General features: G+C 36.2%; 1 protein-coding gene across 2 annotated transcripts in view; it reads left to right on the forward strand.

Moving 5' to 3' along the window:
* Positions 1–24881, forward strand: part of ABCA12 (ATP binding cassette subfamily A member 12) — a 209076-nt gene that overhangs the window by 133343 nt on the left and 50852 nt on the right. Inside the window, exons 20-29 of one of the 2 annotated variants that reach the window (XM_018059867.1) lie at positions 4102–4192; positions 6209–6388; positions 6952–7267; positions 10242–10356; positions 18130–18459; positions 19496–19565; positions 19651–19785; positions 20656–20811; positions 21708–21894; positions 23813–24031. In XM_018059867.1, the coding sequence (XP_017915356.1) occupies positions 4102–4192; positions 6209–6388; positions 6952–7267; positions 10242–10356; positions 18130–18459; positions 19496–19565; positions 19651–19785; positions 20656–20811; positions 21708–21894; positions 23813–24031 (1799 nt within the window). The remainder of the gene's footprint in view (positions 1–4101; positions 4193–6208; positions 6389–6951; positions 7268–10241; positions 10357–18129; positions 18460–19495; positions 19566–19650; positions 19786–20655; positions 20812–21707; positions 21895–23812; positions 24032–24881) is intronic. The other variant, XM_018059874.1, reaches the window with a different exon arrangement.

Here is a 24881-nt window from a genome sequence, read left to right on the forward strand (position 1 = left end):
AGGGAAGCCTACAAATACTGGAGTGGGTAGCCTATCCCTTCTCCAGTGGATCTTCCCGACCCAGGAATCAAACCAGGGTCTCCTGCATTGCAGGTGGATTCTTCACCAGCTGAGCTACTAGGGAAGCCCATAATTTAAAATAAACTTTTCATCAAATGTCTTCCCCACAATTTTTATTTGTTCTGATTTTAAATATGTCCATTTTTAAAATATCCTACTTTTCTCTGATTTTAAGCACAATATTACCTTGATTAAATCTCAGTTTTCTCCCTCTCCCCACAGTTTTACTGAGAAATAATTAACATAATCAATGTATCAGTTTAAGGTGTAGAGCATGATGGTTTGAGATATATATAGAAATGATTGGGCTTCCTAGGTGGCGCTCATGGTAAAAAGCCCACCTGCCAATGCAGGAGACAAAGAGACACGGGTTCAATCTCTGGGTCAGGAAGATCACCTGGAGTAGGAAAAGCCAACCCACTCCAGTGTTCTACCTGGAAAATTTCACAGACAGAGGAGCCTGGTGGGCTACAGTCAGTGGGGTCACAAAGAGTTGGACACACCTGAAGCAACTGAGCATTCTTTGGCATTGCCTTTCTTTGGGATTGGAATGAAGCCAGGCTTCAGCAATACGTCAACCGTGAATTTCCAGATGTTCGAGCTGGTTTTAGAAAAGACAGAGGAACCAGAGATCAAATTGCCAGCATCTGCTAGATCCTAGAAAAAGCAAGAGAGTTTCAGAAAAACATCTATTTCTGCTTTATTGACTATGCCAAAGCCTTTGACTGTGTGGATCACAATAAACTGTGGAAAATTCTGAAAAAGATGGGAATAACAGACCACCTGACCTGCCTCTTGAGAAACCTATATGCAGGTCAGGAAACAACAGTTAGAATTGGACATGGAACAACAGACTGATTCCAAATAGGAAAAGGAATACGTCAAGGCTGTATATTGTCACCGTGCTTATTTAACTTATATGCAGAGTACATCATGAGAAATGCTGGGCTGGAGGAAGCACAAGCTGGAATCAAGATTTCTGGGAGAAATATCAATCACCTCAGATATGCAGATGACATCACCCTTATGGCAGAAAGTGAAGAACTAAAGAACCTCTTGATGAAAGTGAAGGAGGAGGGTGAAAAAATTTGCTTAAAGCTCAACATTCAGAAAACGAAGATCATGGCATCTGGTCCCATCACTTCATGGGAAATAGATGGGGAAACAGTGTCAGACCTTATTTTTTTAGGGCTCCAAAATCACTGCAGTTGGTGATTGCAGCCATGAAATTAAAAGACACTTACTCCTTGGAAGGAAAGTTATGACCAACCTAGACAGCATATTAAAAAGCAGAGACATTACTTTGCCAACAAAGGTCCATTTAGTCAAGGCTATGGTTTTCCGGTGGTCATGTATGGATGTGAGAGTTGGACTATAAAGAAAGCTGAGCACTAAAGAACTGATGCTTTTGAATTGTGGTGTTGGAGAAGACTTTTGAGAGTTCCTTGGATTGCAAGGAGATCCAACCAGTCCATCCTAAAGGAGATGAGTCCTAGGTATTCATTGGAAGGACTGATGTTAAAGCTCAAACTCCAGTACTTTGGCCACCTCATGCGAAGGGCTGACTCATTTGAAAAGACCCTGATGCTGGGAAAGATTGAGGGCAGGAGGAAAAAGGGACGACAGAGGATGAGATGGTTGGATGGCATTACTGACTCAATGGACATGGGTTTGTGTAGACTCTGGCAGTTGGTGATAGACAGGGAGGCCTGGCAAGATACAGTTCATGGGATCGCAAAGAGTCGGACACGACTGCATGACTGAACTGAACTGAAGCAACTGAACACACACACACATTATGAAATGATCACCATAGTAGACTTAGTTGCCATCTATCATCTCATGTACATACAATAAAAGGAAAGAAAAAAAGATTTTTCTCTTTGTGATGAAAACTCTTAGGATCTATTCTAGCAATGTTCCTATGTGTGATACAGCGGTATTAATAGTCATCATGTTGTAGATTGCATCCCTGGTACAGATGTATCTTACAATTCAAAGTTTGTATCTTTTGACCACCTTCATCCAATTCCCCATCTACCCACTCCCTACATCTGATAATCACAAATGTTCATTCCAAGTGGGCTTTTTTAGTGAGTTTCAGATAATAAGGGCTACATAAACAGTACCTTATTGACACATGTATTTCCTCAGTGAAAAATTGCTCTTTTCTCCTGAAACTTTTTTTCAGTGAACAGATAAAAATCCCACACATGTTATTTCATTAAGGAAAGTTTTGCTGGCTAAAGAAGTGAATTAACAAGGGACATGATCTATGCATAATAGTTCCAAAGTACAGTAATTTGGTAAGAAGAAAATTGTGTGACCATGTTCATAAAGGGATCATCATTCAATTCTGTGACCATGTTCATAAAAGTATCACCATCTAATGGGAGTATCTTTATTCTGTTCTAGACCGAAATAAATTATCGTTCCCAATTATTGAGGAAAATCTATTCCTGAAAATGTGTACAGAATTTGATATTTCAAGATTTTAGTACGTGACCTGGCTTTGCCATTGTGAACTCATAGGCAAATGACTTAAAATACTTTTTACAATTTATGAAACTCTAAAATGGGTCTATTGATAACTGCTTCACAAACTTGTGAAGATTACATTGTGTGGAAGCATTTGAAAATAATATTATATACAAGTTTGATTGTAACAGGAACAGTAAGAGAATGGAAATAATTTGATGGATCATCTCTGATTGGAACTAACATAGTGCTTTGTTTATTAGTAATGCTCTGATTCAGATTTTCTACAATGAGCAAATACCTAGTAAACAATTAGATTTTAAAGAACTTGGGTTATCATGGTATATAGTTGTGTGATAGCCATCTGTCTTCATGCTGCCAACTATGCTTAGATTCCTTAGAAGCTATATGTTTAGCAAATTGTATTATATATGCTATATTAATACATATTACTTTTAATCATTTACCTCCATGATAACAAAATGAGATATTGGTAAGAAGGATAGAATAATAAGTGGTACTGAGCTATCCTCTAAGAAGAAAACAACTTAAGCCTAGCTCACATAAAAACGAAGTCATGAATTCATACATAAGATGAATAAACATTTCTTTAATCAAGTTGAAGTCTCTCTCTTCAACTTCCCCCTTGGCCATTATTCATTTTACATTCTTAAGGAATTTATATAGCTTCTTGAGTCCTAGCCTTGTCCTCTATTAACTGGGGATAGTAATAGTACTTATGTCTAGGTATTAGGGAAAACTAAGTGAGAAAATCAAGGTATATTCTATTAGACAGTACCCAGCACATAGTAAGAACTCAATAAGTATTACCTAGTAGATAACTTCAGTGGTAGAAGTTATGTCTCCTAATTTGGGAGATAGCTATAAGAATCTTTATATTTTGAACACTTTTTTTTTTTAAATTTTCAGTCTTGCCATCAGTATGGAGTAATTTAGTTTTATGATCAGTTTATTTTTTCTGTGTTCACCTAGCTGCACTTATTATAGAATAAAACAATACCATAATAATTTATGTTTGACTAATCTGGTTAGATTCTACTTTACAGAAAAATAACCTGAAGCTGGAAAAGGCTGAGTGCTTGCTAAAAGCCTCACAGCTAGGAAGTAGTAGGACTAGAATATAAATCAGTGTGATGTCAAATTCCACATAGACATCATAGTTTTTAAAGCCTCTTTTGTTCGTTTCAACTGAACAAAGTTCAATTATGAACCATCAAAATTCTATAATGTATGTTAAAAACAATCAATATAGTAGCTATGGGGGAAAAGTGTTTTCAGTTTAAACATGGTTTCCCAATGTTGTTAATTATGGTTATATCTGGCTACTTCTACATGGTGACAAATTTGTGTCTACAGAGGAGCAAAAACTCAGAATTAGCAGTCACAAATCTTCTCTTTCTTTCTCAAAGATTTGTATGGGACCCTTTACAAGATGGTGGACTGAGAATGCCCAGTAGTGATACCTCATTTCATTGTGGTGTTATTAAAGAGACAGTGATTAAACATGTTCATTGAAACTGACTGCCTATTATTGTTTGTTAGAATACTCTAAGGAATCCCTTTGTGCAAGTTTTTGTAAAATTCTCCGTGGGACTTGATGCTGTTGAACTTTTGAAACAGATAGATGAACTTGGTGAGTCCAGATTCAAAAAAACCTTTATTTACCTGTCATGTCAGAAATGTGAAAAGCATTGTCCCATATAAGATCTTAAAATCCTGAGTATATCTATCCATCTTTCTCCTAGTAAATTGTACAGTTAAACGTAATGATTATTTGGATACCCAGTTTGCGTAGTTGGTCTCAATAATTATAATGCAATGTATTCCGTGTAAATGCAGCTTGTCCTTCAATCACAGGTAGATTTCTACCAGAGGACACTTTTTTGGGGGGTAACTTGGTGAAAAGCAAGAATGTAACCAGAAGAGGTTATAGAGTGAGAAAAACAAAAGCAATGTGGAGACTCAAAAGAAAATAAACCTAAATTACTGTTCAAGGTCAGCTCCTCCTCATGATCATTTAAAAGGGACAGGCAGAAGAGAATCAAAGAAAGCTGTCTGAACTTATGCCTTCCCTCTACCACATTCCTACCCTCAACCTAAGGGATGCAAGATATCTAATTCAGTCTGTGTCTGATTCCTGGTTGCTATGCAACCATGGGTAAGAGGAAGGGATTGAAAACATCAGAATTTGCCAGCAGTAGAGCTAATGCCCCTCTTTCTCCTCTGCAGCGCTACTGGGACTTAAGCGTTTAAATTGTAAAACAGTGGGGAGGAATTATGCCTATTTATATTATATATAATTGTATGTATTTTATGATATGAACCTTGTTTGATTAAATGAAGATATTAGTGATTTATTCTCTAAAAGTATCATTTGGGTAAGGAAACACTTGATCAAAATATCAGGGATAAACTACAAAGTTCTTATATAGTTTTTTTCATTCCTAACTTTAGATATAGGAGATGAGTCTCAGAGTTTAAAATAAGATTAAAATAACCATATAAGTGAGACTTGCTATCTGTATAATTGTATATTTAATTTAATATCAAACAGATTTTATACTGTTCAAATTTGGAGGCCACTGACTCTTTATAGCTTTTTGATTCCATCTACCAGCATTTCTGAAGAATCCTTTGCAGGTGTGTTGATTTTCAGTGGCCGCTGGAGGCCACTCTTCAACCACAGTTTTACCCCTCCCCCACAAACATCTACATCAAGCAAAACATTTCATTTTAAGTTATAATGAGAGATGTCCTTTAAGAAGCTGGCCTCTGTGAGAAATTTAATCATCTATTGGATGATGGTAGAGACCTGTCTGGGTTCTGTAAAGAGGAATTTATGACATTCACAGCCTTCTCAGTATTAGTGATCAAGTCAGTGAAAACTTAATTGGCCAAGTGATTTATGAACTTACAATTTTATATTTACCCTTTGTCTCAGTTGATTTCCTCATAAAGATTTATGAAATTGAAGAGCAATTAAATTCTTTTTCTTCCAGAGTAATTACCTGAAATAAAATCTTGATCATCTAGATTAATACAGATATGAGTAGAGATAACTCACAGAAGACTTTAAATCAAACAATAGCAGAAAGTTGTACCTATGTGTCGCAGGTTGTCACAGTCTCCTAAGAAGTGCTTCTGTATTACAACTCATTGAATGATATTTTTTATTTGTTCCACACATGCTGCATAGACTTTCTTTGCTTAAATTCTTACATCAACACTCTCCAGACAAAGCAAGCATTTCTGTTTACTCAAACTTTTCATCTCTAGTTTTTAGTTTTCTTCCTAAATAATGCAGGTAGAATAATTTTAAAATTATTCACCGTTAGTCTTTGGTTAATTAAACTGTAGCAGAGTAGAATTAGCTTTTGAATTAGCTTGTATTGAGCACACATGCGTACATTCTTTGTATGTGAGTTTACTGTATCTATAACTAATTCAAGATTCTTCTCAATAAGCGTTTGTACAACTGGCTACATCTTCCCAGATATAGAGTATTTTACATTTTTAGAGTAAATTCTGTAAGTTTATATTATTTATAATCTAGTTTAAGGTTTAATACTTCCCAAAAAATCAGTATTTTTGTCCCATTACTACTAAAAACAACATTATAATATGCTTTGTGTCTTTTTTTCTTCTTTAGATATTCTAAGGCTGAAATTAGAGAACAGCATTGACCTCATTGATCAACTTAGCATACTGTCTTCCCTGACAGTGAATATTTCCTCCTGTGTATTATATGACCGTATTCAGGCAGCAGAAAGCATAGATAAAATGGAAATAGAGGCTAAAAGACTCTACAAAAGCAACGAACTCTTTGGAAGTAAGTGTTATTCTACTAGAATTTGAGCTTTTCTTTGTACTAAAATTGGCCAAATTCTTGTCGTCACTTCTTTCATCCAGACCTCAAAAAAAGTAGTCAGGGCTGGGGCGAGGGCACTGTCCCCTTTGATGTCCTTGGAAATAAGAACCTTTCATGTCGTCAACCAACTATCTTGGTTGAGGAGCCTTCAATATGTGTAATTTTGTTGATATGGTTAAAATTAAAGCTGAAAAGAATTACATATTACAGGGTAAAGTTGAGTCCATCCTTATAATCAGTCAAGATTATTCATTTTAATGTATATGTGTGTTTAATTTCAGTAAGTGGCTTAGAGTGAAATATTTAACCTGGCCACTTAGTTTGTGATTATATTCTCAAACTCCTGCTTTGAATCTCTGAGATTGTCACTTTCAATTAACCATCTTTTCTGTAAATTAAAAGCCTGAACTTACTGTCACATTACTAACTCAATTGCCTGTTTGGCTGCCCCCATGTGAACCCTCCAAACAAAGAATAATGTCAACCATAAAATAACCTTTCTGATGTTGCCATTTTATTTTTAGGTGTTATTTTTAAGCTTCCTCCTAATAGGAGCCGGCACAGAAGCTATGACTCTGAAAACGTCTCTCTTCCTCCAGTTGTAAAATACACCATCCGCATGAGTCTCAAGACCTCACAGACCACAAGAAACATTAGAGCCAAGATTTGGGCCCCAGGGCCACACAATTCTCCATCACACAACCAGATCTATGGCAGGGCTTTTGTCTACTTACAGGATAGTATTGAAAGAGCAATCATTGAATTGCAGACTGGAAGGAACTCCCAGGAAATAGCAGTCCAAGTCCAAGCAATTCCTTATCCCTGCTACATGAAAGACAAGTAAGTCCATGCACTTACAGGCATTTTACATAATCACTTTTTTTGGAATTCATTTCTTCTCATTCATTCATATGCTATCAAGTGGAAGGGATAGTATTGATCAAATCTTTGTCAAATGCTTGTTTCCAGGGAGAGGTTCACAGTATAGGGCCCAGGTTCACTATAGCTGCTCACCAAATGATGCTAAAGTTCTTACCAAATGATCCATGTTTTCTTTATCATAACCCTTACCCTTTCAAATACTTTGGCCCCAAAGTTAGGAGCTGGACTCCAGACCTGAGTGCATCACTGCGTGATTTTGATGTTACCCACTGGTTTTACTTTTCTCTAGTTAAATGAGAGTATTAAACAAAATAATCTTAAAATCCCTTCCAACTTTCAAATTTAATTAAAAATCTGTGAGTGCAGGGTTAGTTTTAAGGAAAAAGTTTAATAAAACACAGTATTGATCAACTCTCTAAGATAAATATTATGCTATCTGAAACTGTCTATTTGGTAGGAATCTTTGTCTAAAAAGTTTTTTCTAAATGAACAAAAAATGTAGAGATCTTGCTTTTAAAAATTTGACTTTGAACAGTATTTGCCAGTCAGGTGGGCACTGGATGGTTCCTCCATATCTGACCACAGTGAGACGATAAGTTTGGAGGGCTAAGTTTTTCAAGCTCATTCTCCTATATAAAAGCTTGAGGCTTACTTTAAACAAATTGTACTTGTTATTCAGCCCAGTTATAGGAGTTTATATACAATTCAGATGAGTCTGTTTTTTTTTTTTTTTTTTTTCTGTTTCTATCAATGCTTCTGTCTCCTTTGACTGCTTCAAGAGCATTAGAGGAGATGAGTTTATGTAGCCCTTTGTGCAACAGTGATACAGGATGGCAGGATTCTGTCTTCCTGACAAGCTAGGATTCTATTAGCCTGCTGTCAAGGTTAGCCACTTCTGAGCAGCCAGTTTAGATGCATGACCATGAGTGACTTGCAACAGCTTGCATCAATAGTAAGGACTTGTGGGTTCAATTAAACGAAAATCCTTGTCTGTTTTCCTGCTGACTTTTTTCCACTTGTAAATTTTAGTACCTAGAATGGTGGGTACCTGGATGTGTCTTTTGAGAGTAAAGTAGCTGTACTCTGCATTCTTCATGGGAGACAAACTAACATCTCAATGTACACATATAAACTCTCTGTTGCATACAAAGTGCTTTCACATATATTAGTTCATTCATTCCACCAAACAACCTCATAAGGTGAGAGCAAATATTATCAGCCATACTTTCCAGATGAAAAAATTGAAATCCAAGTAAATTGCCCAAAGTTGAATACCTGATACTGCACTGGTCCTTAATTTACAAACCAGAATTTTCTCTTTCATACTATATCAAACCTAAAATACGCAATCACTTGAAGAAACATTAGTGGAGGGTTGTTATTAATGAATGAAGTCCTTTGCCTAATTCTAGAGCCAGAAAAAGCATCAAGGCTGGATCTGATCCAAGACAAAATTCATTCAGCAAGTATTCTTTAAGTGCTTTCCCCATACTAGACAGTTCCCCAGGAACCAAAAAAAACTGGATATGGCCCCAATCCTCACTCCTCACCCACCGAAAATCCTTCATATCTCTGATGGTGATGCACTTCTGATGCTAAAGTGAAACTGAAGGATGGTGATGTCATGTTCCATTAATATTTGCATTTTTCATGGGGAACTTGAAGGTAATTCCTTGGTCTCTTAGATTAAAAAGAAAATGGCCTTGGGACATTTCTGCAAGTGAAAGTGTCAGTGGAGCCCAAGGTGTAAAACAGCTCAATTTAGAGTTTCTGTCATTGAAAGCTATTCCTTTGCCTTAGCCCATAGTCAGTGGCTAATGTAAGAATAATGGTTATTAGAGTGTGGTTTCTGGACTGGCAACATCAGCTTTACCTGGGAAATTGTTTAAAATGCAAATTCCTCACCCTACCTCAGATATGATAAATCAGAAGCTTATGGGTGGGGCCCAGAAATCTGTTTTAATGAGCCCTTCAGGTGATTCTGATATATATTCAACTTTGATAAACACTTCATTTGAACATTCAGGTATCATGGGCCAATGATTCAGGAATATATTTGCGGTCCAATGAAGTGTTCCAATGACCTGCTAGTTTAGCACATAACCAGAAAAAAAACCATTTCTATACTGTTTATGAAACATCCCCTAGAGCATTAGTTTGAGGAATCCAAGTTCTTTGCATTTTAAATATTATTTGAGTTTAATTTATGTCATTTGGGAAATTTGGTTTAATAACTATGAGCTTCTGCTGCTGCTGCTGCTGCTGCTGCTGCTGCTGCAAAGTCGCCTCAGTCGTGTCTAACTTTGTGCGACCCCATAGACGGCAGCCCACCAGGCTCCCCCATCCCTGGGATTCTCCAGGCAAGAACACTGGAGTGGGTTGCCATTTCCTTCTCCAATGCATGACAGTGAAAAGTAAAAGTGAAGTCACTGTCGTGTCCGACTCCTAGCGACCCCAAGGACTGCAGCCCACCAGGCTCCTCGGTGCATGGGATTTTCCAGGCAAGAGTACTGGAGTGGGGTGTAATTTGAGAAAATAAAGCTTTTAGCTAGATAAACCAATCATCATCTAACTTTGAATCTGCCTTTTACATAAGAATTTAGACAGAAGGCCTTAGAGCCTTGCAGTTATATCTGTATAATAACTATTTTCCTGAACAGGACATACTCAAACACCCTTTAAACAATTTGGCAATTTTATCTAACAATCTAGAACTGTTTTACTCTTATAGCATTACAGCCAGAAAATCATGTACCTACTGTTAAGTCAGCTTCACACTTCATAAATAAAATAGTCATATTAATAATTATTCTAAATATTAAAAAAGGAGTATAATTTCAATACAGGAGGGAGTGTGTTCTTTGTATATTACAATCAGCAAATGCGGCATTCGTTTTGGTCACTGAATTTTTGTTTTTGTTTTTCCTTACAGCTTCCTAACCAGTGTCTCTTATTCTCTTCCAATCGTGCTCATGGTTGCCTGGGTTGTATTTATAGCTGCATTTGTAAAAAAGCTTGTTTATGAGAAAGACCTCCGGCTTCATGAGGTATGTTGAGAATCTCTTATTACAAATAAGTTCTACTTGGATATATAATTAATGACTATGATTTTCATAATACCTGAGCAAACTCAGAAAGCCTAACCCATATCTGGTGAATTAGATGGGAAAATATTTTATGAATCATTAAGACAGCTGGTATGGAAATATTTTGTCTTCTCAAAAAATTGCATAGAAGTTGTCTTATAAGTGTTTCTGAAAACCAAAATCTGAATAAAATCTGAATACAGTTTATAATTCTGACAGTAATTTTTGCCCAAGAAGTTACCTGTAAGACTTAGGCTTTAACAGAGGAAGTTTAAATGCTAATAATAATAATAACTCCTAAGGCAGGAAAACTGTTGGCATAGTAATTAAGTCCAAATAAAGATATATAGATATAAATACAGATATAGATATAGGTATAGATATAGACATGGACATGGGCAAAGATATATGTCTTGTTTCAGCTCTCAAAAAGCAAATTCTCATTCTAGTATACCTTGTCCCCTTCAATTCTCTCTCACTAAATTGTGATTTATAGAGACTAAGAATTTCATGTTATGCTACTGATTATGTTAAAAATATTACAATGAAAGACATGACTTGGGATATAAGCATGATCTCTTCTGGAGCATATTCTTAATCATTATCCCCAAATCCAAAATATTTTACTTCTTTTTAGGATTTATGAAACAGCATTGTGTGATTTTTGGATTATATTGTAATAGAATTATTTTATCTGCTAATTGTATAATGAACCCATTCTTACACTCATGAAGTGAGGTGAAAACATAGGGGAAATGTTTCAAAGCCAGGGCACAATAATTATTGCAAGGCCTGCCTGACAATCTGAAATAATGAGATTAGAGTAACCTGTTAGCCCTTGTACTTTTCAGACTTACAGTGCCAGTGCTTTTAGGCAATTGATTATTTCTCCTTACAAAGTACAAAACACTGCTTCATGTTTTTGTTAGCTCAACATCAGACTTCCAGGGTTGTCCTAGAATTTGAGCCTATACTTCTTCAGGTCAGTTCAGTCACTCAGTCATGTCCAACTCTTTGCGACCCCATGGACTGCAGCATGCCAGGCCTCCTTGTCCATCACCAACTCCCAGAGTTCACTCAAACTCATGTACATTGAGTCGGTGATGCGATCCAACCGTCCCATCCTCTGTTGTTGCCTTCTCCTCTCTCCTTCAATCTTTCCCAACATCAGGGTCTTTTCAAATGAGTCAGCTCTTCACATCAGGAGGTCAAACTATTGGAGTTTCAGCTTCAGCATCAGTCTTTCCAATGAACATTCAGGGCTGATCTCCTTTCGGATGGACTGGTTGGATCACCATGCAGGCCAAGGGACTCTCAAGAGTCTTCTCCAACACCTCAATTCAAAAGCATCAATTCTTCGGCGATCAGCTTTCTTTGTAGTCCAAATCTCACATCCAGACATGACTACTGGAAAAACCATAGCCTTGACTAGATGGACTTTTGTTGGCAAAGTAATGTCTCTGCTTTTGAATATGCTATCTAGGTTGCTCATAACTTTTCTTCCAAGCAGTAAGCATCTTTTTATTTCATGGCTGCAGTCACCATCTGCAGTGATTTTGAAGCCCCCCAAAATAAAGTCTGCCACTGTTTCTACTGTTTCTACATCTGTTTGTCATGAAGTGATGGGACTGGATGACATGATCTTTGTTTTCTGAATGTTGAACTTTAAGCCAACCTTTTCACTTTCCTCTTTCACTTTCATCAAAAGGCTCTTTAGTTCTTCTTCACTTTCTGCCATAAGAGTGGTGTCATCTGCATATCTCAGGTTATTGATATTTCTCCCAGCTATCTTGATTCCAGCTTGTGCTTCTTCCAGCCCAGCGTTTCTCATGATGTACTCTGCATAGAAGTTAAATAAGCAGGGTGACAATATACAGCCTTGACATACTCCTTTTCCTATTTGGAACCAGTCTGTTGTTCCATGTCCAGTTCTAACTGTTGCTACCTGACCTGCATACAGGTTTCTCAAGAGGCAGGTCAGGTGGTCTGGTATTCCCATCTCTCTCAGAATTTTACACAGTTTATTGTGATCCACACAGTCAAAGGCTTTGGCATAGTCAATAAAGCAGAAATAGGTGTTTTTCTGGAACTCTCTTGCTTTTTTGATGATCCAGCGGATGTTGGCAATTTGATCTCTGGTTCCTCTTCCTTTTCTAAAACCAGCTTGAACATCTGGAAGTTCACGATTCATATATTGTTGAAGCCTGGCTTGGAGAATTTTGAGCATTACTTTACGAGTATGTGAGATGAGTGCAATTGTGCTGTAGTTTGAGCATTCTTTGGCATTGCCTTTCTTTGGGATTGGAATGAAAACTGACCTTTTCCAGTCCTGTGGCCACTGTTGAGTTTTCCAAATATGCTGGCATATTGAGTGCAGCACTTTCACAGCATCGTCTTTCAGCATTTGAAGTAGCTCAACTGGAATTCCATCACCTCCACTAGTTTTGTTCATAGTGATGCTTCCTAAGGTAACCTTCAGCTGTGTTTTTATATTTCAGTTATAATTTAGTAAAGGTCTCATCAACTGGTGAGCTGTGTTGTTTTCAGAACTGTGTACAATGTTTTCTTAACCCCAGTTTCAAAGCTCAAATCCACATCCTGGACCATAACTTTGGTTGCAAGCTTGTACCTTATATTTTTCTGTCTGATTCCTAGTACTTAGAAGTGAATCTTTACAAATTAAAAGAAAACTCTGAAGTAGAAAACTGTGATAGACTCTGAGTTCTTTTCTATAGCAAAATAAACATCTACCTTAAAATGTTAGAAATGCAGTATATGTGTACATGTGTTATGTATCTGTCTATTCTATATGTGTATGTGTGTGTATAATACATGCATATTATGTTATTTTGGCTTGAAAATAGTACTCTCTGAATGTAGAGATATTTCTGGGTGTCACCAAAAAATATCAAAGCACAGTAAAGAGTTTTTCTCAATAGAAGATATGAAAGGCATTTTTAATGGTGAACTAGTTTCTGTTTGGTAGCTCTGTGTCTTCATTTTGAAGGCATCCACTTTCAGAGTTTAACCAGCTAGTCTTGGGAGTCAAAGTTACATAGTGGAAGATTATTGAACTTGGAATCAGAACATCAGGATTTGAGTCTTTCCGTTGATATTCAATTGTGCCCAATCCCTAAACTCTTTGAGTCATGTCATCTAGACTTTATTCAACCTTATATTTCCAGAATGTACCTTCTCACTGCCAGAACAGAAGAGGCATTCAGTTATTCATTTTTTATCAATTCAAAGATAATGATTTTTTGTTCACATTTTAAAGCTTCTGAAATTGAGATATATTTGATAGGGTGTCATAATTCATTTGGCAGTGATTTTTCTTTCTTGGTGGCAGTTATAGTAACGACACATCTTAAAATCAGCAGTGTCCCAAATTTAAAGGAATATGCTCTATTTTTGAGATGAATTAATGGAAGCAAAATATTCCTAATACACCTGCTCACCTCCTTCCACCACTGACGGTTCTAAACTAGTCTCCTCCTTTTTCGAGATGAAAAAGCTGAGCCCAGAAAGTGAGAGATGACTTGCTAAAGACTATAGATTAGTGAATGGTGGATCTGGACTGGCTTTTTTTTAACCCCAACAGACAGTGTGTGTGTGTGTGTGTGTGTGTGTGTGTGTGTGTGTGTGTGTGTGTGTTCATCTCTGTGTTGTATTTATTTAGAGTAATTTTTGGTTAATAATAATTACAAGGCACGCCATTTCTTGAACTTTGCCATGCTAAACTTTTTTTTTTTTTTACTTTATTTTACTTTACAATACTGTATTGGTTTTGCCATACATTGACATGAATCCACCATGGGTGTACATGTGTTCCCAAACATGAACCCCCCTCCCACCTCCCTCCCCATATGCTAAACTTTTTTTTTTAATTGAGCTTATTTATTTTATTCTATTTATTTTTTACTGAAAATTTATATATTACATTATGCAAATTTAAGGTGTACAAATTGTTGATTTGATACATTTATGTTTTGCAGTGATATTTAACACCCTAGAATTATGTTATACCTCTATTCACATCATGTAGATATCTGTTCTTTTATGTGGTGAGGACAATCAAGATATGTTAACAGTTCTTTAGCACTTCTGACTAGTCCTTTTCCATATCGTAGCTACCTTCCCTCTCACAGTTTTATTTTAGTAGCATAGACTACTTAGGACTTTTGAAGATAATGGTGGACAATCTCTTAGATTACCAGCAACTCAAGATCATTTCTTAATATTATCATTTTAATATTCACTAAGATCTAAAGCTGCCCATTCTTTACTTCCTTCTCATTCCAATTGAAGAAAAAAGTAAAAAACAAAACAAAACATCTTTTTTCCTTCTGTAATTGTTCTCATATTTGGACAGAGAAATCAGGTCAGTTGCTAATTCAACAAAGGCATTCATCTTTGACCTCATGATGGTATGATTCTAGTAAATTCCTTTAACTTGTTGAAGAGACTTAGTACAAATACTAATGCCCAATAAGTTTACTGATAAAATTAATTACATAGTTAGAAAACTATTTCAAAATGCCCTTCCGTTGAGCTTTATTCTGCGTTTCTTGCTTTTTAAAATTAAAATATAAAACTATACAAAGGCTGATTTTATATCATGCAGAAGAGTTGTTTTTCACACTGTGTTTTGGTTTTATGGTTATTTTCATCTATTTGGTCTAAAATAAGTCACTTATGGGGATTTCATTGTTTATATTCAGTTTGAGACAAAATTTTGGAGTCCTTTCTCTCAGTTCAGACAGGTATCCTAAAATATCTGTAGTCTGCAGAATGATTGCCAAAAATTATGCAAAAGTCTGTAGTTCTATGGTACTTCACTTGAGACAATTTTTTGTCTCCTTTTTTTGAATACCAGTTTACTCCTTTTTATGTCTTATTGGTATATGCTATTCATCCTACTCGTAAGAATATGGAATATTCCAAGTAATGATCACAATATCCTTTATATCCTACTAAAAACAATAACATAAATATCTATAACAGAATATAAAATTTGAAGTACAAAAATATTATTAACCAGCTCTTGACATTCCTGTTGAATGAAAACATTGCTGTCAAGTAAATATATGTATATTTATGATTTCTTTTCTTGATAGTATTTAATGTCAGTCCCTGTGCATAAGCTTCTCTTGAATATGATGACTCATTTGTCTAAAATCTCACAGAATCTCTTTCTTCTCATTATTTCCTGCTGAGAACTGGAGCAGAGTTTGATCACTGTGCAGAGGGGTTGTCCTGAGCAACAGGTTATCAGATATTGATGAATTGCTCCAGCAGGTTTGGGAGACTTGAGACAAGTGGCTGTTTGATTAGAAGCTGGCACTTGCATCTGTCACTCTGAGGCGACACCAACGACATCCAAGACAGCACAGCCAGTCGTTCTCTGTGGGCCACCTTCCATTAGCAAGCTTGGTCTTGCTGATTATCACAAAGTTGGCAGTGAATCTGGGTGATTTATGGATGACCTACATGCACTCATTGCCTTTTCTTTTTATATATAACAGCTGTTCCTCTCATGGCATAAAATCCTGAAGTTTAATTCTGAAGTTTGATGCTAGAATGCTAAGTAGTAAACACTGTTGGAAACACCTAATCTGTGCTATTTTGATAAAAAGCAATGATCAGTCTCCAATGTTTACCAGTTCTTGGGAACAGAAATCTGATCTTGAGCCTTGAAAACTTCCAAATTACCTTGAGCCTTGAAAAGTTCCAAATTACCTTGAGCCTTGAAAAGTTCCAAATTACCATGAAAAACACCTTCACTCCTGCTCTTTGGGTTTGCTAAATTATTTTTAACAAGGCTATGAATGGAGAATTGTCTAGATATATAAATGTTTTATACTGAAGCTATCCACTGTCAGGGAAGGAAAACACATTTGTAAACATGAAGTCATCTCTGTTTCATGTCCTTGATAGCATTCTGGATACTTCATATCCACTTTGCAAAATATAGTGATACTGCCTCCTCCTGACATACATTGCTGTTGGGTGGAGGAGAAAATTTTCGTATAGGCCAATGAAATTAAGTGGTGAATATCAGCTTTCAGACAGTTACATGGGTTCTATAACTTCCCATATAATTATATTCAAATAACATTAAAAACATTGAAATACAAATAATGGGAAAGGCCAAAATACAAAAAAAATTGGTATCTCTGAAATGAAGGCATCAAACATGACACAGTAATTTTGCAAACTGGGTGAGGTATAGGGAAATTGCTAAAATAAGATCTATGAGGTCTCTTTCACACCAAAATCTAATTTTCTTTTCAATGATAGATACATAGCAATTGGATAAAACCTTCCATAGTGAATCTTTACTCCATGCTGATTTTTTTTTTACTTTGACACACACATCTATTCCTATAGAAACATAGGTTGAATCTTTACTGCAAAGTGTGCAGGGTCTGGGAGGAAAGGAGTAGTAGGGAGAGAAGAGGGTGAGGAAAAGGGCAAAGTTAAGAGGAAAAGACACAGACTTCCTTAGTGGTGACTAGCTTAAGGCCCACAGCTTTGACTAGTGGCAGTCAGGTAGCTGTTTCCATGGTAACAACTGGAGCAACAGAGTTATCAAAACGTGATAAATTGCAAAGGCAGAAAGTAAAAATCATATTTTGCTAGTGTAGTAAAAGATTTGGCACATTCCCTATTTTTTTCCTAGACAAGTTAGATTTAAAGGGGAGGACACTGTACATCCTTGATTTTTCAAAAAAAAAAAAATAGTGGATTACAAAGCTGTTAGTGAAACATTTATTTTGTTCTTTTTAAGATGGAATATTAGATTCATAAACTTACTATTAATCAAGAGTTGTTACAACTAGAAACCGGGTATAAACTCAAGTCACTGATTCAAATCACCCAAGGTCCTGGGGGCTTCGGATCATTCAGAATCCTTTTGAGTTAATGCAAAAACACCTCACATTGGTCTGTCTTTCCACCTTGATGGAATGCCTTGACCACTAAGGATATCACTGAGATAATACATAATATCAGTTGAGAGAGAGGTATAGATTATCTAAGATATACGTATGTGTTCATTTTGGGTGCATGGATTTTTTTTAAATTTTTTTGGAAAACAAAGATAACAAACCTGACCTAGATTGTTATTGATTTTAAGGATAGGGAAATTATGCCAAAAAGTAGAAAGTCTTCTTCAAAGTTTGCATAGTTTAACATCTTAGGAATCTAGTCTACTTTATTTCTTACAGGAATATGAATAATTATTGTGTTGTTCATTAATGTTTAGTTGAAAATAATGGAGTTTTATTATCTCAGTCCATATATTGAATTTGAAATAAATCGTGAGTTTTCACCAACTTGAAATATTCTTACCTGCACAAATATCAAATTTATGTTGTAAAATTCTGCAGGGGATAACATAAATTTTTGTCTATTCTCAACTAGTTTAATCTGGAAACATCACTTAGATACCAGTTATAAAATGAGTTTGTCAAAAAATAAAACAAACCTCACCATCCAAATCATTCATTACTTTGGGGCAGTCTGGGAGCTACAATCTAAGATGGACTAAAATAAATAGCCACATTAATGTCACATAGTAGCGTGGACAAATGCTATACTTAGAAACATCATTAAAATGCCTAGTTTCATGTGTTTGAAGAGTCTCATGGACATTTTGGAATGGTACAGGAATAATTGTCATCTGAGAATATATTAGCTTAAGAAGAAACTAACACATTTTCGTTTTTACAGTACATGAAGATGATGGGAGTAAACTCCTGCAGCCACTTTTTTGCCTGGCTCATAGAGAGTGTTGGATTTTTGCTGATTACGATCGTCATCCTCATCATCATACTCAAGTTTGGCAATATTCTTCCTAAAACAAATGGGTTCATTTTGTTCCTGTATTTTTCGGACTACAGCTTCTCGGTTATCGCCATGAGCTATCTGATCAGTGCCTTCTTCAACAGCACCAACATTGCAGCTCTGATTGGAAGCCTCATTTACATCATTGCCTTTTTTCCATTTATTGTTCTGATTACAGTTGAAAATGAGTTGAGCTATGTAATAAAAGTATTCATGGTAAGTCAGCTGTCACAACTGAATGGCCAGGGTATGAAAGGAATGAACTTTTTGTGTGTGTGTTTAGACCCTCTAAATGTACAAGTTCAGTAATTACAAAATATGCATAACTGTCCTAATCATTGTCTACCATACAAGCATAAGGCTATGAAAAGAAAACTTTTCCTCCACTGTTTCTAAAGTCATAATGATCCTGTAAGAAAGAGCAGTTAAAATGTAATATATCATGAATTCTGACTTATCTCTGGCCCAGTTCCATAAATATCTTAGAACATCTATTACTGGCATTGTTCTCATATATGACTAATTTTTGTGTTTTTTATGACATGTAACCTACAGGCATAAATACAAATGCACTGATAGCATATAATCAATTTTGAGTTCTTTTCTGCTCTTTCAATTCAAAGTATCAAATTAATTTAAGAATTTTAATGAAAGCATTAAGTTCACTGATATTGAAATTTGGAAAGCAGAAGTAAAGTTCACCATTGACAGGTTCATATTAGAACTTTGTTGTTTGTGGAAATAGAAAGGGATAAATAACTTTCATTTGACATTGGCCACCTTGTATTTAAACAGCATTTAAACTTTTTATTTGTTGCATTATAAGTACTCAATTGACATTTTAATATATTTTCATGCATAAAACTTCTATTATTGAAGACAATCTATGAAGTAAAAACATCTTCTGGCCCCTAACATTTCATTTGATGTTAATCTTACATTGCATTACTCTATAATTACCAATTTTATAAATTGCTGAACAACATTTAATAAGTTTAGATATGTATTTTGGATTTTTGACAAATATTTTTCAAGCTATAGTTTTCCTTCTTTTGTTTTCTGCTATTTCCTCCCCTCTTCCTCCAAAGTTGTAGTGTGCTTGGTAAGAGACCTCTGTGCTTTTAAATATGATTAGAGAGTTAGTGTCAGTTTTACCTATATACAGGCCTAAAGTTTGAAGTAGGTTAAGACCTCTCTGGGTGAAATGTATGAAATCTACAAGAACTATCATTGTGGTTGATTTCATTCACAGAGCCTGCTGTCTCCAACAGCTTTCAGTTATGCAGGTCAGTACATTGCACGCTATGAGGAGCAAGGCATTGGTAGGTTCACTTTCTTTTCAACTGGATTTTATCTTTCACACCTACAAAATGTTTCATGGAAAAATAAATGTATGTGTTCACTTAGGTCTTCAGTGGGAAAATATGTACAGTTCCCCAGTTCAAGATGACACCACTTCATTTGGCTGGCTGTGCTGTCTAATCCTAGCTGACTCTTTCATTTATTTCCTTATTGCTTGGTATATCCGGAACGTTTTCCCAGGTATGATCATTCTTCCTACACATACATGCTTTTCATGATTGTCATCATTATAAAACTGCTAATATATATTTTCTAATATTTTATTTGCCAAATATCATCTCCAAAAAATACTTCAATCCCAAAACTAACCAAAATTTTCCAGCCTGAGATAATGCACTGTTGATTTTTTCCTCTGATATTCCTTTAAAGGATAGAATGAATTAAGAAGCATGGAGTCCAGTCTTTCTAAATAGGAGTATGAGATATTATAAAAGGCAAAAATCAAGTCTTTTAATTCTAAGGAAAATTTATCAAATTCAATGGAACAAGACTAGTAGGGTTCCCCTCCAAGGTCTCAAATGGTTAAAACTTCAACATGCTCAGAAGTTTTTCCATTAAGTCTTATTTATATTTGCATGTTTTTGACTCTATGAATGAATGAAAGATTGTTACTCTATTCCAGTTATATAAAATTTCTGTAAAAGAGAAAAATGTGGAGACAAAGCAGATCAGTGGTTGCCTCTGACTTGGGTTGAAACCAAGGATTATTTGCAAAGCACATGAGATAACTTTTTGGAGTTATTGGAATCTGGGGATTGTTGTTCTGGTTGCAAAAATTTATTTACTAGAAATCATCACACTCTACATTTACAATGATTAAATTTTATAGTATATAACTATACCCAGTGAAGCTGTTTATAAAGGAAAGAATTAAAAACTGGCTTTCTTTTTTACTTTACTTTGGAAACTGAGACAACTTTAGTTTTATATAGTATCAAAAAAATGAAAATATTCCCTAAATACTGCATAGTAAATACTGTTATTTAACTTCTGATACTTAATGTTAACAATCGATTTAAAACTACTTTTCCTAATACATTTTTGTTACAGGTACATATGGTATGGCAGCTCCTTGGTATTTTCCATTCCTTCCTTCCTATTGGAAAGAACGATTGGGATGTGCAGAAGTGAATCATGAGAAAAGCAATGGGCTTATGTTTACTAATATCATGATGCAGAACACCAACCCATCTGCCAGTAAGACAAATAGGTCAACAACATGCATTATTATGAGAGAAGTGATGTAAAATTTACATGACTAGTGATTTTAATTATGTTTTTCTAAATGGCAAAATTATCATCCTTTTAGTCATGGATGAATATATCTACACATATGTGTTTGGACTCGTAGGGAGATTAAATCGTGGCTTTTTCTGGGCTCATTAACTCAGTTGGTTAGCATATGGTGCTAATTAGGCCAAGATTGCAGATCCCTTTGTGGTCCAGTTAGATTCACACAGAGAAAAATTTTGTTCCTTGGCCACAGTCTATACCCCTCACTCCAGCCATCTGTCACTAGTCATAAGGAGTAACCAAGTAACAAGTATGGATAATTTAGCGTAACCCATCGCCAACCAAGAACAAACAATTTAAGGCTTGTGACTTACTGACATTGGGGGAGCAGTAAGGATGACCCATATTACTAGTTCTTTTGTAATACATGAAGGAAATGTAGAGAGTAATTAGTGAACTGATTCTATAACTACAGATCTGAGTAAGCATTGTCCACCAAGTATAGACATTTATTCTATACATAGGTATCACGCTGTTCAACTGGAAGACCAAGACTTAAACTTGTATTTTGAATATTTGAGATCTTTGATTTGAATAAAGGAGAATTCAGTATTATGATTCTATATTCTGAGACTACTTTTTCTGACAGAGACAGGTAATATAAACCTTAGAGTGTGGTTCCAACACTCCCATTCATTTTTAAAACAAGTGAGAAGGCGGAAGACTATAATAGACCATTTATATCTGGAATTATTTTTTACTTTGAGGCTTGTGTCTATAGTCTTCAGTTTTTAATTAAGGAAAAGTCTAAATCTGGCTGCATTTTCTTTCCTTGTGAGCTTACAACTCTTCTCTTGATTTCTCTCCAGGTCCTGAATACAAATTTTCCTCCAACATTGAGCCTGAACCTAAAGATCTCACAGTTGGGGTTGCTCTGCATGGGGTCACAAAGATCTATGGCTCAAAAATTGCTGTTGATAACCTCAATCTGAACTTCTATGAAGGTCATATTACTTCATTGCTGGGGCCCAATGGAGCCGGGAAGACTACCACCATGTATGTTACTTTTCAATACTCAGGTGTCATGGAAGCACATTACTTAATATTTCCTCAATTCTTTCATAAAAATAGAGTTGTTACAGCTCCCAGATAGGTTAAGATACCTCAACTTGCTTACTGTAGAAGCAAGGTCCAACCTGTGAGCTCAAAGTCTGGATCAGACCCACCAGATAGGTTCATTTTGGTCTACCTAATATTGGCCCACTAGTACTTCTTAAAATATTTTATTTCTGTGCCAGTTTTCAAATAAAAATAGGAGAGTTTTCAAATAAAAATAAACATTCCTGTCATCTCTTAAATATTAGAAAGTTTTGGCAACATTGGACCTACAGGCTTAGATAGAGACAATTGTTTTGGACTTACTAGTGACTGTTCTTAAAAAACACTGGTTTATCCCAGCTCCCCACCAATTATACTGCCTCATACAGTCAGTCTGTTTCACTTATTTGCATTTTTATTCTGGCCTGTATACCAGTTTGGATTCACAAATCTTGGTATAAACACACTCAGCCCCACCTGCTCTATTAAATGGATCCTTTGCCTTGATTCATGAAAGAAAGAAAAAAGAAAAGAATCACTAGATATCAGATATAGATCAAAAAGTTCACAAATAGTACATGGGCTGTTCTTCCTCTCTCTTCACTTAACTAGCATTTTCCTGTGTCCTAATGGAGAAAAGATTTGAATGGTTTTAAAAGTGACATTGTTTTGAAATTGTTTCTGTGACTCACCTCCAGTGCTCCACTAGGCTTTGCTTGGAGTGAGCTCGAAGATGCTGCTGGTGTTCTAGCCTTATTTGGGAAAAAGTATCCATTGTCAGATATGCTGTTTACTGTCATCATGAGTAAGCTCAGTGACTTGCCAAAACATATTTTTCAGTAATTAAAAGGGGACAAAAGAGAGTTATGAAAAGAGCAAACATGCAGCTGCTCTCATTTATCTGACCTGTTTCAGTGCAGAGTTGGCTTTCTAGTGAGAATGTACTGTGCTTGTGCTAAATCTCTTCAGTGGTGTCCAACTTTGTGACCCTATGGATTGTAGCCCACCAAGCTCTTCTATCCATAAGGATTCTCCAGGCAAGAATGCTGGAGTGGGTTGCCATGCTGAGAATACAGTGCTTAAAAATTAAGATTTCTAATAAGCAATAAGAGGACAATAAAGAAAGGGGGTGGAGAAAGATTTTGATGAGGCTATCATTTTAGCTGAGAAAGTCCCCATTGTAGTTTTCTTAGTATAAGGAATATATAAAGAAATATGTTGTTTGATTTTAATGCATTTTTATGGGAGGAATCACACATTGTATTGATTCTCTATTTAATCCACAGTAGTCCTTTAAGATCTATTATGTGTAAGACACTAGTTAGATGGTAAGAGTGGTACAAAAAAAAAATGTATATATGTCCTTTCCTTGACTTCATGGGGCTTACATTTTAGTGGAGAAGATGGATATTAAATAACTGCCCAGTTTACTGACCATCTGAAATACGATGAGGAGTTCTGTAGGTGAGAATATTCTAGTCACAGGGTAGAGTGGGGGACTGAAGATGACCAAAGTTCACGTGGGAAATAGAAATTTGAGTCTTAATGGCCTATGGGAACTACCTGATGCCAGGGATGTGTGGGAGTTTGCTGAAGAAGGGAGTGCATTTGCAGTTAAGAAGCCCAACCCTTTCAGTTATTATTGCCACCACCACCCACCATCATCATCACATGTAGTGCTTCTGTAACACCAAAGTATTAGAAGCTTAAAAGCAATTTTAATTCTTACTCCCAATTAATCCGATTTTACTTCATAGCTTGACCTGCCCTGGGAAGATACACTGTAACATTTTTTTGCTAACAACTAAGATATATTTAGTCCAAAAACCTAGATCAAAGTTTTGGTTCACACCTAACATGGTTTCTTCATTTCCAGCTCCATGTTGACTGGACTGTTTGGGGCCTCAGCAGGTACCATCTTTGTTTATGGAAAAGATATCAGAACAGATCTGCACATTGTGCGGAAAAACATGGGCGTCTGCATGCAGCATGATGTCTTGTTCAGTTACCTCACCACCAAGGAGCACCTTCTCCTCTACGGCTCCATCAAAGTTCCTCACTGGACTAAAAAGCAGCTGCATGAAGAAGTGAAAAGGTCAGATATGACAGGAATGAAAACATGTGCTGGTTAACTTCTCTCAAAAAGAAGTCAAGTTACAATAATAATACCAGAAGGAAACAGTTTCTCAGGAAACAACTGTTTTCAGTTTTTCTACTTTCCTGCTGTTGTATACATTTAAGGGCCTATGGGTTTGTATAAGGGCCTATGAGAATTGTATACATTCTCCTCAGCAGCCAGTTATTACACTGGAAATAGCTGCCTTCATTTCTGGTTCCTGTATTGCCCCCATTCCTGTTTACAATCTCCATGGCCACCATACAAGTCTTAACTGGACCCCTGGCTTCTACTTTCCCTTGTACAGTCTATTCTTAAAAAACAGTCAGGGTGACCTTTTTAAACTACAGATTTGACCATGTCATTCCTCTGTCAAAGCCTTCTAATAGTTTCTCACCACATTCAGTGTGAAACTCAGGAATGTCCTTATCGAGGCCTGTGAGACTCTTCCTGACCTGCCCTCAATCTCGCTTTTGATTTTACGTCCTTCTGCTTCTTTCCCATTTACTCTGCTCCAGGCATGCTCGCCCAGGTGCATGCTCAGTTACGCTGGGCCTGCTCCCGCCTCCAGGCTCCCCATGTTCCCACTGCTTAAAGCAGCCTTCCCCAGACAGCCCTTAGACTTACTCCACCCCTTTCTGGTCTCTGCTCAAACATCACCTTCTCTGAGGGAGCCACCATGTGTAAAACAGATGCCTAAAATAGCATACCCCAGGCACTCATCTCATGTACCCAGTGTTATTTGTTTTTTTATTACACTTATCATAAAATAGAAAATTATAATCTTCTTGGGAATATGTTTATCAACTGAATTGCCCCTGCATTACTC

This window comes from Capra hircus, chromosome 2, assembly GCF_001704415.2.
Source record: "Capra hircus breed San Clemente chromosome 2, ASM170441v1, whole genome shotgun sequence".
Lineage (NCBI taxonomy): Eukaryota > Metazoa > Chordata > Mammalia > Artiodactyla > Bovidae > Capra > Capra hircus.